This window comes from Bos taurus, chromosome 20 (genome assembly GCF_002263795.3).
Source record: "Bos taurus isolate L1 Dominette 01449 registration number 42190680 breed Hereford chromosome 20, ARS-UCD2.0, whole genome shotgun sequence".
Lineage (NCBI taxonomy): Eukaryota > Metazoa > Chordata > Mammalia > Artiodactyla > Bovidae > Bos > Bos taurus.
The window spans coordinates 67,651,538-67,667,020 of record NC_037347.1 but is presented as its reverse complement, the minus strand read 5'-3'; the positions used below and the strand labels follow the sequence as shown (position 1 = coordinate 67,667,020).

The 15,483-nt window shown below is 47.4% G+C and overlaps 1 protein-coding gene across 3 annotated transcripts in view; it reads left to right on the top strand.

The window, feature by feature from the left end:
* Positions 1 to 14,742, top strand: part of ICE1 (interactor of little elongation complex ELL subunit 1) — a 65,391-nt gene extending 50,649 nt beyond the window's left edge. For 2 of the 3 annotated variants that reach the window (XM_059878918.1, XM_003587535.6), the window contains 4 exons: positions 2,237 to 2,427; positions 4,244 to 4,350; positions 11,092 to 11,190; positions 13,470 to 14,387. In XM_059878918.1, coding sequence (XP_059734901.1) covers positions 2,237 to 2,427; positions 4,244 to 4,350; positions 11,092 to 11,190; positions 13,470 to 13,651 — 579 coding nt within the window. In that variant the 3' untranslated portion in view covers positions 13,652 to 14,387. Of the gene's footprint in view, positions 1 to 2,236; positions 2,428 to 4,243; positions 4,351 to 11,091; positions 11,191 to 13,469; positions 14,388 to 14,440 lie in introns of those variants that run through there. The other variant, XR_009492003.1, reaches the window with a different exon arrangement.
* Positions 14,743 to 15,483: the final 741 nt, after the last annotated feature.

The following is a 15,483-nucleotide window of genomic DNA, read 5'->3' as shown; positions in this document are numbered from 1 at the left end:
TTGATTTTCACTCTGTTCTGCCTTTTTTAGGACTGTATTACTGTCCTTTTTAGAAGGAGGCTGGCTCACGCCTGTGGATGGTGCTTGTGTGCCATCATGCTTTCCTTTTCAGCGCTTTCTGGTGTTACTGTCAACTAGACTTCAGTTTCCTTAGAAAAGGGAAGGGCTTGGTGGATAAAAAGTTAGGCAAGTCTTAAACAGCGGGTCTGCAGTCAGCCCTCCATCAGCCCACTTCCACAGTCTAGAGTGTGTTGTGTGAGGTCCCATCTGATTGTGCTCCCTTGGCGGCTAGCAGAGCCCTCCAGGGTGCGTCCCGCCCTCTGTGGTTACCTGTGCACCCTCCCCTGCTGAATCCTCCCGCTTGTGCCCTGGGGGTCTCCTCCTCCAGCCTTCAGGGTGAAGCTAGATAGGATAGGGTGGTAAAAGCCATGATTAACGAAGAAGGGAGAATTTTAATAAGTGTATTTTATCTGTATCATATCAAATAAAAATATAAACTCAAAGTTATTTTAAAAAGAGAGAGAAATACCTGGGGGGGAAATACCATTATAGTCTAAGACGTCCATATTCTCTTACAGAACTCCACAGGTGTGATACTCAAAAGTAAGTAGAGAGATAGCACAATCAACAACAAAAAAGTAAACTGGATGAAGGCTATTTTTCGTGTCTGTGACATTTGCAAAAGCAGTCATAGATTTGGCCACACAAGAACCTTAATTTTTAAAAAGTAAATATTCTACACTCAAAATTGTCTGGTAATGATTTGGTAAAATTAGACATAAATAATTGTATAAAAATTTCCCAGAGATTGAGATGCACAGTCTCTGGACGGTCTGTGAACAAACAGAAACTCAAAGTAAAATCGCAGTATCTGGAACCCTGCATTAGCAGAGACCTCTCGTTTTTGGAAGACTCACACTCACTGCGGTAGTTTAAATGTCTTCAGTATTAAACACAGAAACAAAGTTCTTTGATAACCATCTTGAAAATTAAAAATTTGAGAAGGAATCTAGGGAAGAAAGAATGTGATAAAGGAACAGTAGTAAAGTTGAGAATGAAAAAAAAACCACTGCCTTTAAAAAAATGCTAATAAAACAGATAACTCAGTTCAGATGACTATAAAAAGAGCAAAGCAAAAAATATTCAAGATTTCAGGATGAGAGGAGTTGTGAGTAGAGACAGAGGGTGAAAAATGAGAAGATTGCTGCCTGCAGCGTCACAGAGGCAGCCCTAGACCCGGGCAGCCGCTTAGCGGTATACACACGTCACAGTTGGCTTCAGGGTCGAACACTGCAGTAAGCCAGTTTTCAGTTACAAAAGGCTGAAAAGATAATTGGAAACTTAGTATACAAGAAGGGTGTATAGATGTCACCCGAACAGTAAATCTTATCTTTAAAGAACCAATTAATTCCAGTCTTTTTCAGGCATCAGAGATTGAAAGCTCCTTGTTCAGTTTAAATCACAAAACCCAATAAAAAAAAAAAAAAACTGAAGAAAGAGAAGAACATTATAAATCCACGGCTGGGTATGAACCCAAGGGAATTCAAGTTTATGTCCACAAAAAGGCTTCTACAGAAATGTCCAAAGCAGCGTTATTAACTGTAGCCTAAAGCTGCAAGTGACCCACACATCTTCAGTAGGTGAAAGGACAAACCGTGGTGTATCCGTGCTTTGGTGTATCCAGACCGTGGTGTGACCCTGCTCAGCAGCGAGAGGCAAGCTGAAAGTCTCTCTGCACTCAGAACGTGGAAAGACACCCGGACAGCGCACAGCTGTAAAAGGAGGCAGACGAAAGACTCTAGTGCAGTCTTGTTCGGTTTTTTTAATTTCTGGAAAAAGCAGGTTGATACATACGGTCAGAGAGATGGCCAAATGAGTTTATTAAAGAACTTTTTAAATATTAAAACCTTTTTTTATTTGTGACTTTAATTCTCTGATTTGAGTTAATGAAACTGGGCGTTCCTCTGTGGATTGCGGAGTCTTTTCTAGCCCGGCTGGCTTCCGCATTGTGCCTGGAGCTCTTTATCTGGCCTCTCTGCCGCTGTTGCATAATCATTTAGGACAGGTGCTATGCCTAGGTAAGCACAGTTCCCTCTTCAAAATCCAGCTTTCAAAGGGTGTCTTTTAAAGTTACATGAGGATTCATCTGATGCTCCTTACGTGCTTTAAGATCACCCAGAGAAGATGCATTGCATTTGAAATTCTAAATTCCCTTTTTTTTCCCTTTATTTGCCAGAATGCACCTGTAGATGTTGGCTTCATGGTTTCTAAGCTGCTTTTGACCATACAGTTATGTCCAAAAACAGAATTTCAGCCCAGTGTGAGGTTTGGGGAAGACCTGAGTGACAGCACTTGGGAGTACGTATGTGCCATCGACCTGCTCTGCTGCCATCAGAAGTGGGTCTGGACGCATGACAACATCATCAGGTACGGCTGCTTTCCTGACTCAGGCTGGACTATTTGTATTGTCAAGCAGTCCTTTCAGCGATTGCCGAGTTGTGGTTTGAATCATTTTTGCTTTTAAGGCAGCTGAACTGTTTAGAACGCACATTTTGATTTGGATAGGAATTAATAAAACTGCTCGTAAAATGCCAGTGTAGCTGTGACATCCCCTCACTTTATTTTTTTACGATACCTTTCACTACTTTTCATTGTATTCTCTCATTACTGTCTCTCTCCCAATGGGAAATGTCTCATGAGTGGGGGGCCTTTGGTTTCCTGGCCTCCCCAGCATGTGGAGACCTGTGCCTACACAACCGAGGCGCTCAGCGAGTACGTGTAGGTGGAATGCTGTGATCACTGTCTTAACGTTCAGGTGCTATGGAAGGGCCATAGGAACAAGGCTGTTCAGGATTCTACATTGGCGGCTCTTCTCACTGGGGTTGCAGGAGAGAACAGAGTCTGATACGCTCAGGCATCTGTCTTGCGTAATGAGCTAACTTTTCTCTGTGCATCAACTATGCAGCATATTTGGAGAATGGAAAAATAGTCAAGTATTTATAATTGTTCCATGGTTAAATATAACCTTAATTTTCTTACAACCCTGACTGAGAAAGGCTGGTTTAAAGGGGCTTATGACATTGAAAAGGAGTCCCCAAAGGATTGATAGTATGTATCTTGATATCCTGTGGAAACTTGTTCTTGTTTTCTCCTAATACTGGAAAAAGATGATACATCTAAATGTCAAGCAACAGATCACTAATTCTGGGATGTCTGTATAATGAGGTACAGCCATTGTAGAATTCAGAGCCGTACTACATAGATCTGTACGTGTTGAGATGAAAGTTGTTTTGTAGTCTGTTACTAAGAAAGTGCCAGGGCCATCTGTTCCGTGCTGTGTGATGACAAGCGAGAGGCCACCCCCGGTCCCCTCTTCCTAGGAGCTGGGGGCAGGGCCCTCCTCCCAGGGAAAGGTGAGACCACTGCGGGCGGTGCCAGGGAGAGGCGCTTCATCCAGGGTTCCCCACTAGTGGAGTGGACAGAGGGGCGAATAGCAGGATCTCTGCCTAAGCTACTTGTGACCCTGATTCCTGAGCTCTGTGGTCACTCTGTCCGTGTTTTTTATATAAATGTAGGCATAGACGTGTGTGGAAGGCAAAGCCCCAAAATAAAAGAATGATAGTTACCTGACAGTGTATTATTTGGGGTGCTTTTAATTTACATTTTCCTTTCATTTGTCTGTATTAAACTTTTCTAATGTTATAAATGCTATGTAAGAAGTTAATACATTTTTGAAACGAGAAAGCAAAGAGAAATTGCCACTGATCAGTAGAAAGTTTCTTTAATCCCTGTTAACTGTGGTTCATTTCCTCTGGTTTAGTTCTTTTTATGAAATACAGCCTGTCCTTGTTCCTAACTGGGAAACAAGGCTTCTAGAACACAGGTCCTCCTGATGTCTAGATGGTCCACATAAAAATCCAGACTCTGCTGCTTCCAGTTCTGCAGCTTGGGGACGATACTGGGTACTTTGCCTTGTGAAAAGGGTTTACACAGAATAAAGATGCCAGCACGGGTGTTTGCAGCTTTTTTAAAGCCACTTTGCACACTGAGATCCTGAATAGTTGGAAAGTCTCAGTTTTCAGAGTCTGTTCTATTGTTAGCCAAAAATGCTACATCTTTAGAAGTTCCTCTTCTTCACGGATTGTCACTTATGCACCATTTTTAGATAGGTTCTTAATATTTGAGCCATGGTGGGCATGCATACTTACATACATACATGTCTATATTTGTTTTTATTTTGCAGCAAGGAGCTGTGGCCTGTAATGGATAAGTGGATAAAGTATAGGAAAGGACATGCGAACGTCGCCTACACTCCCGATATCATCGTAGCGTCAGTACTGAGGCTCATCGGTGAGCTGTCTCTTGTACTGAATTTGTTCTTGTTATTGATGCTATCTTGGCGGGAGAGTACGTGTGGAATAATGATAAATGTTGACTGAAACTTCACTATGACTGACCTTATAGCCATTAGAGTAGGTACTTTTGCACTAAATTAATTTTCATTACTCATTCTCTTTATAAGTTAACATTTTATTCAACTTTGTCAGAGAGTCAAGATTTTTCTTGTTAGTACATTTTATTTATAATTGAACTCTTGATTCTCAGATACTAATTTTAATATACAGACAGATATACACATATACATAGCAGGATACATAAATTGCTATAAGTTGTAGTCTAATTTGATTTATAAAATAAGTGTATCTTCCCTACTTTCACCCTTTTTTTTGGAACTTGCTCAGTAAGGATGACGATGTGCTTCCATGATTGGAACTAGTTTTATTTTGTTTCTACAATTCTAAGCTGAATATACACAAATTAAATCATTGCTTAAAAATATTTTAAATGAAACATTGTTTTTAATCTCAGGTCTAAAGAGGACCTCAGTGACCCTTTAGTTCTGCTGCTTCCTTTGCACCTTACAAGTCTTTATTTTTCACTTTGACTTATTTTCTTCCTTTTTATGCCACATCTCTGACAAACTGCTCTCCATTCCTTATGTTATTTCATTATCATTGATACGATATATTCATTATTAGAAGGCTGTCTTTACTATGAACTGACTCTCTGCCATGTATTCATCTCCTGGGAGCAAACAAAACTGGGTTCACCCAATTGCTGTGTCAGGGCCCTTCAGGTCGTTGAAGGTAGTTATCATGACTATACAGACATCATGGAGTGTGAAGTCACGTGGGCCTTATGAAACATCACTGTGAACAAAGCTAGTGGAGGTCATGGAATTCCAGTTGAGCTATTTCAAATCCTAAAAGATGATGCTGTGAAAGTGCTGCACTCAATATGTCAGCAAATTCGGAGAACTCAACAGTGGCTACAGGACTGGAAAAAGTCAGTTTTCATTCCAATCCCAAAGAAAGGCAATGCCAAAGAATGTACAAACTACCACACAATTGCACTCATTTCACACGCTAGCAAAATAATGCTCAAAATTCTCCAAGCTAGGCTTCAATAGTACGTGAACCGAGAATTTCCAGATGGTCAGGCTGGACTTAGAAAAGGCAGAAGAACCAGGGATCAAATTGCCAACATTTTTGGATCGTAGAAAAAGCAAGAGAAAAAACATCTACTTCTGCTTCATTGACTATACTAAATCCTTTGTGTGGATCACAACAAACTGAAAAATTATTAAAGAGATGGGAATACCAGATCACCTTAACCTGCCTCCTGAGATATCTGTATGCAGGTCAAGAAGCACCAGTTAGAACTGGTCATGGAACAACAGACTGGTTCCAAATAGGAAAAGGAGTAAATCAAGGCTGTATATTGTCACCCTGCTTATTTAACTTATATGCAGAGTACATAATGCAAATTACTGGGCTAGATGAAGCACAAGCTGGAATCAAGATTGCAGGGAGAAATATCAATAAATAACCTCAGATATGCAGCAGAGAAGGCAGTGGCACCCCACGCCAGTGCTCTTGCCTGGAAAATCCCATGGGCAAAGGAGCCTGGTAGGCTGCAGTCGATGGGGTCGCTGAGAGTTGGACACGACTGAGTGACTTCATTTTCACTTTTCACTTTCATGCACTGGAGAAGGAAATGGCAACCCACTCTAGTATTCTTGCCTGAAGAATCCCAGGGACGGAGGAGCCTGGTGGGCTGCCGTCTATGGGGTTGCACAGAGTCAAACACGACTGAAGCAACTTAGCAGCAGCAGCAGATACACAGATGATACCACCCTATGGCAGAAAGTGAAGAGGAACTAAAAAGACTCTTGATGAAGGTGAAAGAGGAGAGTAAAAAAGTTGGCTTAAAACATTAAAAAAACTAAGATCATGGCATCGGGTCTCATCACTTCATGGCAAATAGATGGAGAAACAGTGGAAACAGTGACAGATTTATTTTCCTGGTCTCCAAAGTCCCTGCAGATGGTGACTACAGCCATGAAATTAAAAGACTCTTGCTCCTTGGAAGAAAAGCTATAACCAACCTAGACAGCATATTAAAAAGCAGAGACATTACATTGCCGACAAAGGTCCGTCTAGTCAAGGATATGGTTTTTCCAGTGGTCATGTATGGATGTGAGAGTCGGTCTGTGAAGAAAGCTGAGCACTAAAGAATTGATGCTTTTGAACTGTGGTGTTGGAGACGACTCTTGAGAGTTCCTTGGACTGCACTGAGATCCAACCAGTAAATCCTAAAGGGAGTCAGTCCTGAATATTCTTTGGAAGGATTGATGCTGAAGCTGAAGCTCCAATACTTTGGCCACCTGATGTGAAGAACTGACTCATTGGAAAAGACCCTGATGCTGGAAAAGATTGAAGGCAGGAGGAGAAGGGGACAACAGAGGAGGAAACGGCTGGATGGCATTACTGGTTCAATGGACATGAGTTTGGACAAGCTCAGTTAGATGGTGAAGGACAGGGAGGCCTGGCGTGCTGCAGTCCATGGGGTCACAAAGAGTTGAAGAAGTCTCATTCTCTGTATCTTTGGCATTTAATTAAAACTCAAAGATAATACCATTTGAAATGAGGTTTAAGAATTTTTAAGTCATGTAAATCAGTCTTGTAAGTGGATCACAGTAAGAAATATAATAGCTCCGACTGATTTTGTTGCTGTGTCTGCTAACATGCACTGTGCATATTCACCTGCAAACATAGGAACGTTGTAAATGGATATATAAGCTGAGTCCTGACAACAGCCTGGTTTCAACATGGACATCTACTAATTTTCACTGGAGATAACCCAACATATACTTGGAGTTAAGATTCCGAATAGGAAAGCATGGAGGTGTGGGAGTGGAGATGGCTTCTTAGGGCACGGCTCTCCTGAGCTTGTGAGATCAGTGTCCCAGGCGGGGCCACCAGAACACGGACAGGCCAGTAGCTGCATTTCTAGCCGTCACATGACGGCATCAGTGTGTCTGGAAACCCTGGTTGCAGTAGCAGCTTCTCTTACGGATTCAAGAAGAATTGTTCATACCTCTTGAGAATTCTCCTCCGTGCCTAGAGAATCCCATGCACAGAGGAGGCTGGCGGACTATAGTCCTTGGGGTTAAAGAGTTGGACATGACTGAGCAACTAACACTTGAGAAGATAGTTCATAAGATTTGATGATATATTAGAGTAATATATGTACATTTATATAATTAAAAGTGACGTATAATGCAATTGTGTATCTTATAGGAATAATTCATGTCCGTCTCTTTGTGACCCCATGGACTGTAGCCAACCCGGCTCCTCTGTCCATGCAAGAATACTCTCTCCAGGCAAGAATACTGGGGTGGGTTGACATGCCCTGCTCCAGGGGATCTTCCAAACCCAGGGATCGAACCCCGGTCTCCCACACTGCAGGTAGATTCTTTACTGTCTGAGCACAGGGAAGCCCAGAGGAGTAATTAATAATGTATAATTAATATGTAGTTAACAGTACTGTATAATAAAACGATAACGTAGAAGTAAATGTAGTTCAAAGGGAGGGTAATGAGGAAGCAAGTGTCATGTGGAAAATAAGAGAGTCCAGCCTACCTGCGAACACTGTGAACGCTGCGTGTCTCAGGAGGACCAGCGCAGGTAGAGCTCACGTGCCTGAAAGGCTGGTGTGCAGAGGGCAGGGGGCCGCCGGGCCGTTCCAGGAGGACCTCAGTGAGCTTCGCTCGGTGTCTGTTGGCACTGAAGGCTCTCCTGACCCCCGTGCACAGCGGGTGCTGGGGGCTTCCTTAGCTTGGGGGCTGGGGCTGGGCACCGGTGAGGCCCAGTCTGGGGATGGGGCGGAATCCTGCGAGAGCTTGAGGGCGGGACAGGTGCTGTCCTTCCCGTGCACTCATCTCAGGTGGAGTTTGAGCCGTTTCTTGAGAAGAAAGCATTGGAAAAGCATCTTAACAGTTTCTGAAGCTGACATTTACTAAAGAATTTACCGAATAATTAAGTTGGTTAGTATGACTTCATAATAATAAATGAAGTCACACAGCAGGCGTTCATGAAACAGGAATCGTCTGTATTCTTAACTCTAAATGTGTAAATCCCAGTGGGTTTTCTGCTCCTTGGGAAATAAAGCAGGACGATCCAGAGCCATCGGTGCAGGGTTGGGGTGTAAGCACCACCGTGAGCACACGCCGTGGGCATGCCTGGTTATTAACCTGCCTGAATGCCAGTGGAGCCCAGGGCTCTGGAGGACCAGAGAGCCTGGCAGAGCTGGGGTGTGGGGAGAGGTGAGCGTGTCTGAGGTCCTGAGTCGAAAGGGAGTGGAGCGAGGCCGGAAGTCGGCCTCCGCTGGACACAGGGGCGTATAGAGCCACGTGATACCACTTGCTGCCCCCAGAGTGTTCTGACTCTTAAACGGCCTGGCTGGGGTCAGCGGAGCCCCGAGCTCAGACGGCCCTGTTCCTCCTGCCAGGGTTGCACGTTTCCTGCAGTAGGCAGTCCCGCTTGATTTCTGTCCAGGGTCTCGCCACGTCGTTCAGCTTTTCTGTGGAACTGTCTTAACGAATGCATCCTTTCCTTACCATACCTGCGTATAAAACCGTGACAGAGAGCCCTGGGTGACTCTCCAGCTCTGAGCCCTGCCCTTTAGACTAGGCCACATTCCCTGTGACCGTCAGCTCTCCTCAGGCCTCCCTGAGTGTGGAAAATGTTGTCTTTGATCTGAGATCACCTCCATGTTTCTTACTTGAATTTCATTGTGGCCCAGTTGCCTTGGACTCACCCACATTCCTTCCATGGGGGTACTTTTCTTCCTATCTCTTAGTAGATCTGTCCATCGTCTTTGTCAGGTCATCATATGTGCAAGTGTTAAGTCCTAAACCATATACCTCAGACTCATGAGTTCCTCTTACTGTATCTCTGATTTACTCTGATAGATAGCTTCTAAAACCCAATTCATTAAGCATCTTTAATTAAAAGAAAAGGATCCAATATAATGCAGTCAGGTGTTATCTGGTGGTGATGGTGTAGTTGCTCAGTCGTGGTCAACTCTTTGCGACCCCATAGACGGTAGCCCACAAGGCTCCTCTGTCCATGGGATTCTCCAGGCAAGAACACTGGAGCGGGTTGCCATTCTTTTCTTCAGGGAGTTTTCCCAACCCAGGGATTGAACCCACATTTCCTGCATTGGCAGGCGGATTCTTTACCACTGAGCCACCAGGGAAGCCAATGTGTTTCCTGGGGACACAGCCACATGGTCCCACAGCTGTGGAGGCATGCACCCTACCCCTTTCTCTGCTGTGAGTCGTGCACCGAACACTCCTCATAGATGGCCTCAGAGGACAGGGCTGGGGACGGGCGCTTAGCACTTTGACCTCATGCAAGGAGGTATTTAAGAGTGACGGTGCCTTGACCTTTCTCATCTCTGAAGTCCGTTACTTTTCAGCCTCAGTGAAAGACTGCCTGAGACATGATCCAGATGTTTACAGTTTCACCCCGGGTTAGGCCTTATCCGGGGAGTCCCTGGTAGAAGGAATTTCCTGGAGGGCTGTGTCTGTCGCAGTGCTCAGGGTGCATGTGACCAGCACTGCGAGCCCCTACAGGGGATACAGAGTGACAGAGCTCCTGTGGTGCCCCGTGCTTCAGTTTCTCCGTGTCTAACACAGAGGGGCAGGTAGACTGGTTCACGTACAAGCCTGCGGGCTGTCTGTAGTACTGAGAAAGCAGGTGGGCACAGCGGTGCCCGCACAGGGTAACATAGCCACAAGAGCGCGGGAAGGGGCCCTGGGCCCAGCGACATCCAGGGCTCGCCCCAGAACCCCCTCCCGTGCACCAGAACCCCCTCCCGTGCACCAGAACCCCCTCCCGTGCACCAGAACCCCCTCCCGTGCAAGGGGTCAGGCCATGCAGCCTGGCCCTGGGTGAGGGAGGTGTCCCGCTCTGGAGCAGGCTGGTGCCCCCAGTTGAGTCGCGGCCCAGCGAGGAGCATTGTCCTGGTGAGACCCCCAAAGAGCTGTTGTCAGCCCAGGTTTTGTGTGTCAGTGACTGTAGTTGAAATTAGAACTCATGCTCAGACTTTAAAAAAATTCTGGCTATTCATTGGAAATTAATAAAATGATACTAGTAGTTGTAAATGGCATTTTTAATGAAAAACAGCTGTTTCCAAACAAAAATAGAATGGAACCTTATCTTGTCGAGAGGCTCTTCACTGTCTGGTTTCCCATAGCTGCTTTGCGTTCTCTTGTGGCTGTATGTTATTTTGGTTGAGGTATTTGGAAAAAATCCAGTCTCATACAGATCTGTAGTTGATGAGAGGAGTACTTTAATAGCCTGTTGGAGTAATTGTGGGTGTACTTCTTTGACACTGGGCTTTCTGGTGGCTCGGCGGTAAAGACCCCACCTGCAATGCAGGAGACCCGGGTTCCATCCCTGGGTTAGGAAGACCCCCTGGAGAAGGGAATGGCAGCCCACTCCAGTGTTCTTGCCTCAAGAAGCCCATGGACAGAGGAACCTGGCGGGCTACAGTCCATGGGGTCTCAAAAGAGTCAGACACGACTAAGTGACTAAACCAACAGCAGCAGCAACCACCCGGTTTCAGATCCTGAAGCTCAGTGCACATAATGTTGAACAAAAGAAAACATAAGTTTTAAGTTCTTATGAAAAGTTAGCATTTAACCGAAGGTTGTTTACCGTTTTTTTTTTTCCCCTCTAGGTCGTTTAGGTCAGTTGGGTTTGAAGGAAGGGTTCCCGTCTGCGGTGAAGAACATTAGTACGGTGATTGGTATGTTTATCCAGCATGCCCAGGATGAAGGTACAGCTTCTGTCTATCACGCTTACTTTCAGATCATTTGCATTCCTCTCATCCAGTCTCTCTCGTGTTCTTAACCATGTGCCGTGCTCTGCGCGTCTCCCACTGCTCGGGCATGAGTTTGGCGAAGCCAGCCTCTGCCCGTGCTCCCAGCACCGGGATGAGAGCCTGTGTGGGTCTCCTGCAGTCTGCGTGTTCGCCGCTCATGCCCTTGGCAGTGAACCCCTAGGGAGGAAGGGGCTCTTCCTGACCTGGTGCTGGCATTCTGTCTCGGCAGCCGTCGGCTCTGGCTTCATGCCGCCCCGTGACCCCCGCTGCCCCCACGTGCCCGGCTGAAGGTGTGTCCTGACGATAAGTGGGGTCCCCCGTGTGAAGCAGCAGCTCCACTGTGGCCTGGGTGTCCGTCCAGAGCACCCGGGATAGCTCGGAGACTGGAAACCGCTGAGCCAGTCTTCACGCTCCCTAATTCCCTTAATGTGCATGCCGCAGAGCATGTAAGTTTATAGTCTTATTTGGGAAGAGCTTAAAACTCAAAAAGTGACCCTTTGAAGCAGTGAGTCCCTCTCGTTTTTATTTGAATGCTGTGCCATCAAGGGGTGATGCCACTTCCATCAGGATTCCATCAGGAGCGCACAGTGACATCTGAAATCTGTGTCCCAGATGAGCTTAACCTGTAGATTGTCCTCTTTCAGGGTGAGGCTCGGCAGGTTGAGCTGCTGAGAACTTCTCTTTGATCTGCTGAGATAATGCCCATGAGAGTGTTCCCTTTGCGCTAGATGGTGCTCCCCTCCCATCTGGACCATGTTCCCCTCCCGTCTGGACCGTGTTCCCTTCCCATCTAGACGGGGTGTTGTCATCTTAGAGTTGCTGGAGAGTGGCTGAGGGACTGTCCCCAGAGCCGCCAGCTCAGACATTTCCTAGCAGAAGGAGGCTCGAGGGGACTCACTCGGGCCTGCTGCCAGTGCAGCACGGGGTCCCTGGACGGCCCTCCCAGGCGGCGCTGACTGCATTATGCTCAGGAAGCTGACGCCCCAGGAGAAACCTCGAGCTGGATAGTGCTGCCAGCTCACAGCCAGGCCTGAGGCCAGAGCCACAGCCGTGCACGCACTCCTGCTCATCACAGTGGCTTTCACACCCTGTGTGACTCCTCTGTTAGGCCTTTTGTTTTAGTCTTGTGTCCCCTTCTCAACGGGAAAGTGACTCTTAAGCTGGTGCAGCGCTACCTGCATCCGCAGCATCACCATCTGAACCTGTGGGTTTTGTGATGTTTATTTGTAAACACTTGTTGTTTGCCTTGTTGAACACACTGCATCACTAACAGTGTATAGTTAATAAGTTTAAAGAAATGACTCCTAAATTTCTTAAACTAAATAATTTAAGTGAATTTAACTAAAATTGGAAAAGGAAATGGCAACCCACTCCAGTATCCTTGCCTGGAGAATTGCATGGACAGAGGAGGCCGGCAGACTACCGTCCATGGGGTCGCAGGAGTCGGGAACAACTTAGCGACTAAAATTGAACTGAATTAAACTTTAATTAAATAACTACTAAATAAACGCAGGCTAAATGAGAACTCTTACATACCATAATCTAAGCTAGCTCTAGCCTACAGTTAAATGCCGTGTCTGTGATCGTGCACTGTGCTCTAGTGTGTAAGAGTGTTTGCTGTACTATATTGGGCTTTGGCTGGTGGCTCAGACAGTAAAGAGCATGCAGACAAAGCAGGAGATCCAGGTTTGATCCCTGGGTCGGGAAGATCCCCTGAAGATCATACTAAAGAAGATCAAACTAAAAACTGAAACTACGACCTAAAAAGAAGGTCATACTAAAAACCAGTTTCTCATTTGCTCTCATTTCATTGTTTTTCCTCTCCAAAGTCCATGTGTCAGTACTCGCAGTGGGTATAATGGAGTCGTTTATTTGACGGATGCTTTGGGATCCACATTCTATCGAACCTTAAGTGCCAGTGTGGTCCTTCCGGAGCTGCCACTGGAGAGCTCGCTGCGGTCCGGAGGAGGGGCACTCCTTGTGTGCCCTCTGCTCCGCACACCCTCCTGGGGTGCCAGCATCACCAGGGGCCTGTCGAGACTGGGCTCCGTTTTGCTTCTTCCATTCCTAGGAGGACTTAAATGAGCTTTTTTTTCATTGTCGGTTTTGTTTTTGTTATTAGTTTTCATTGCTGGCAGAAAGTAAATGAATAGTGATTCACTAGATTAACAACATTAAGATTGTGAATAGCAGAGCTTTTCTCATGTGATGACTGATGTGGAAATGCTTTTCAGATATCCCGTGGGGGGTCCAGCTGGCCGCCGTGTATGCCTTGTGCGACCTGAGCCCCAGCAACCCAGCGGAGATCTCCAAGATCCTGGAGGCCTGGCGCAGGGAAACAGCGCGCAGCGTCCCCGCTGCGGTACTTGGCGCCCTGGACGAGGTGGGCGCGCTGTGCGCGGAGGGGCGAGGCTGAACACCAACGCGGCGCCCAAGTGCCTTCACGTGTTTCGGGGCCGCGGGGCAGCTGGCCTCCAGGATGCACCCCGGGCCCCGGGGAGAGGCCGGGCTGCGCCCCCTGGGCCGAGGCCGAGACACCGGGGCTGGCCCCGAGCTGCGCACGTCTCCCTTCCAGCTGTGGTGAGCACGGACGTTTGGACTGGAGTTTGTGTGTCTTGGTCAAACAACAGAAACTTGAACTTAGCCCTTTTTTGCTGCAGAAAGTGTCGTGGTTTTTTTGTTTTTTTTTGGTCGCTTTTTGAAACTGAGTGGCTTTTTGTAATGAGTTTAATATAAAAACATTAATTTGGTTCCTGAGCCAGTTTTGGACCTTGTGCCCAAACGACTGACTGGGAGGAAGCGCGGCTGAGGCGGAGGCTGAAGACGCTGCCAGCGTCCTCGCCGGTAGGGGCCGCCGCTGCTCAGGGTGGAGACCCGGGGCGCCTCTCCCGCTGCTCAGCCCCGGGAGGAGAGAGAGTCCAGGCTCCCAGGGTCCGCACCCAGCCCAGCGCAGGCAGGCCCCCGCGTGTGCCCTGTATATACGGACAGCCGACAGTGTGTCTCACATTTGATGATATTCCACTTTTCGGAATTTTAGTATTTGTACAGAGAAAAATGGGTTTAATAATTCACCCTGGTCCTGATTTGTCCGCTAGTCATCATTTCTTAAAATTCTTGTATGTGTTTTTATAATAAAAAGTGAAAGTAAGCCATGCACATGAGTCCTGGTGAGTACAGAGTGACCCTTGCCCACCTTCTACTCCAGCCAAAGATGAAGTGAGCGCCCAGTGCTGACCAAAGACGGGAGCCGCCGCCTGGGAGCCTCCTCTGCAGACATGGGCAGGGACGCCGGGGGGTGCTCGCTGCCTCATCCTCCAAGGCTTTCGGGGATGGCAGACCCCATGCCAGCGCTACCTGGCCCTCAGTGTTGGATGTCTTCGTTTAGCTAGAGATGCTCCCCTTAAAAAATTACCTCTGACAACTATTTTGTTATTCCTTCCCCCTGTTTTTAAAGGAATTATAACAGACGGAGATTTATAAAAAGAAACCTCTGCCTTGCCCTTTGGATGCTTTTTGTCTGTGTGTTCCTTCTTTCTCCCTCTGTCTCCGGAGCGCGTGGTCCGGGCCAGAGCCTGGCTGGGAGGAGCTGGTAAAGAAAGTGGCCAGGTTTTCAAAGACTTCTGTGATCTGTCACCCCAGACTTTGGTTGCATACAGTGAGGGGGACACGGGGACTTGGAGCAGGGTAGCAGGCCCAGGAGGGTCCCCCCGAGGAGGTCACTCGTGAGTTAAGCCCTGAGAGGAGGGACCTTGGAATGGTCCTGGTGGACAGGTGTGCTGGCTCTGAGAGCGGAAGGGCCTGCCCTGTGTCAGCAGGATGCCCCGCCCCTCCCTGGGACCTGGGCAGCCCTGGGCTCAGTCACACTCCGAGGGACGTTTGAGCAGGTGTGACGGGGCAGGGGGCTGACGCTGGTGGGCACAGACCATCAGCAGGGGCAGGGGGCGGATGTCACACGGATCTTGCGGCTGAAAACAGTGCTGAGTTGGATAAAGGACAGAAAGGAGTCGGGGGTCCCACAGTTTTGAGTTGGGGACGGGGGTTCCGAGTTGGTGATAGGAGCCACAAACCCTGGGCGCGTGCTGGGATGCAGACATCCACGTGGAGGCAGCCGGGAGCCTGTAGCAGCAGGAGTCGAGCTGGGACGAGCTGGGTCGGAGGTCAGAAAGGTGACAGAGCTCAGAGGGTGTTTAAAGCGAGCGGTCACCTAGGACAAGTCACTTCCCTCTCTCAGCGTTTCCTGTGATTTGA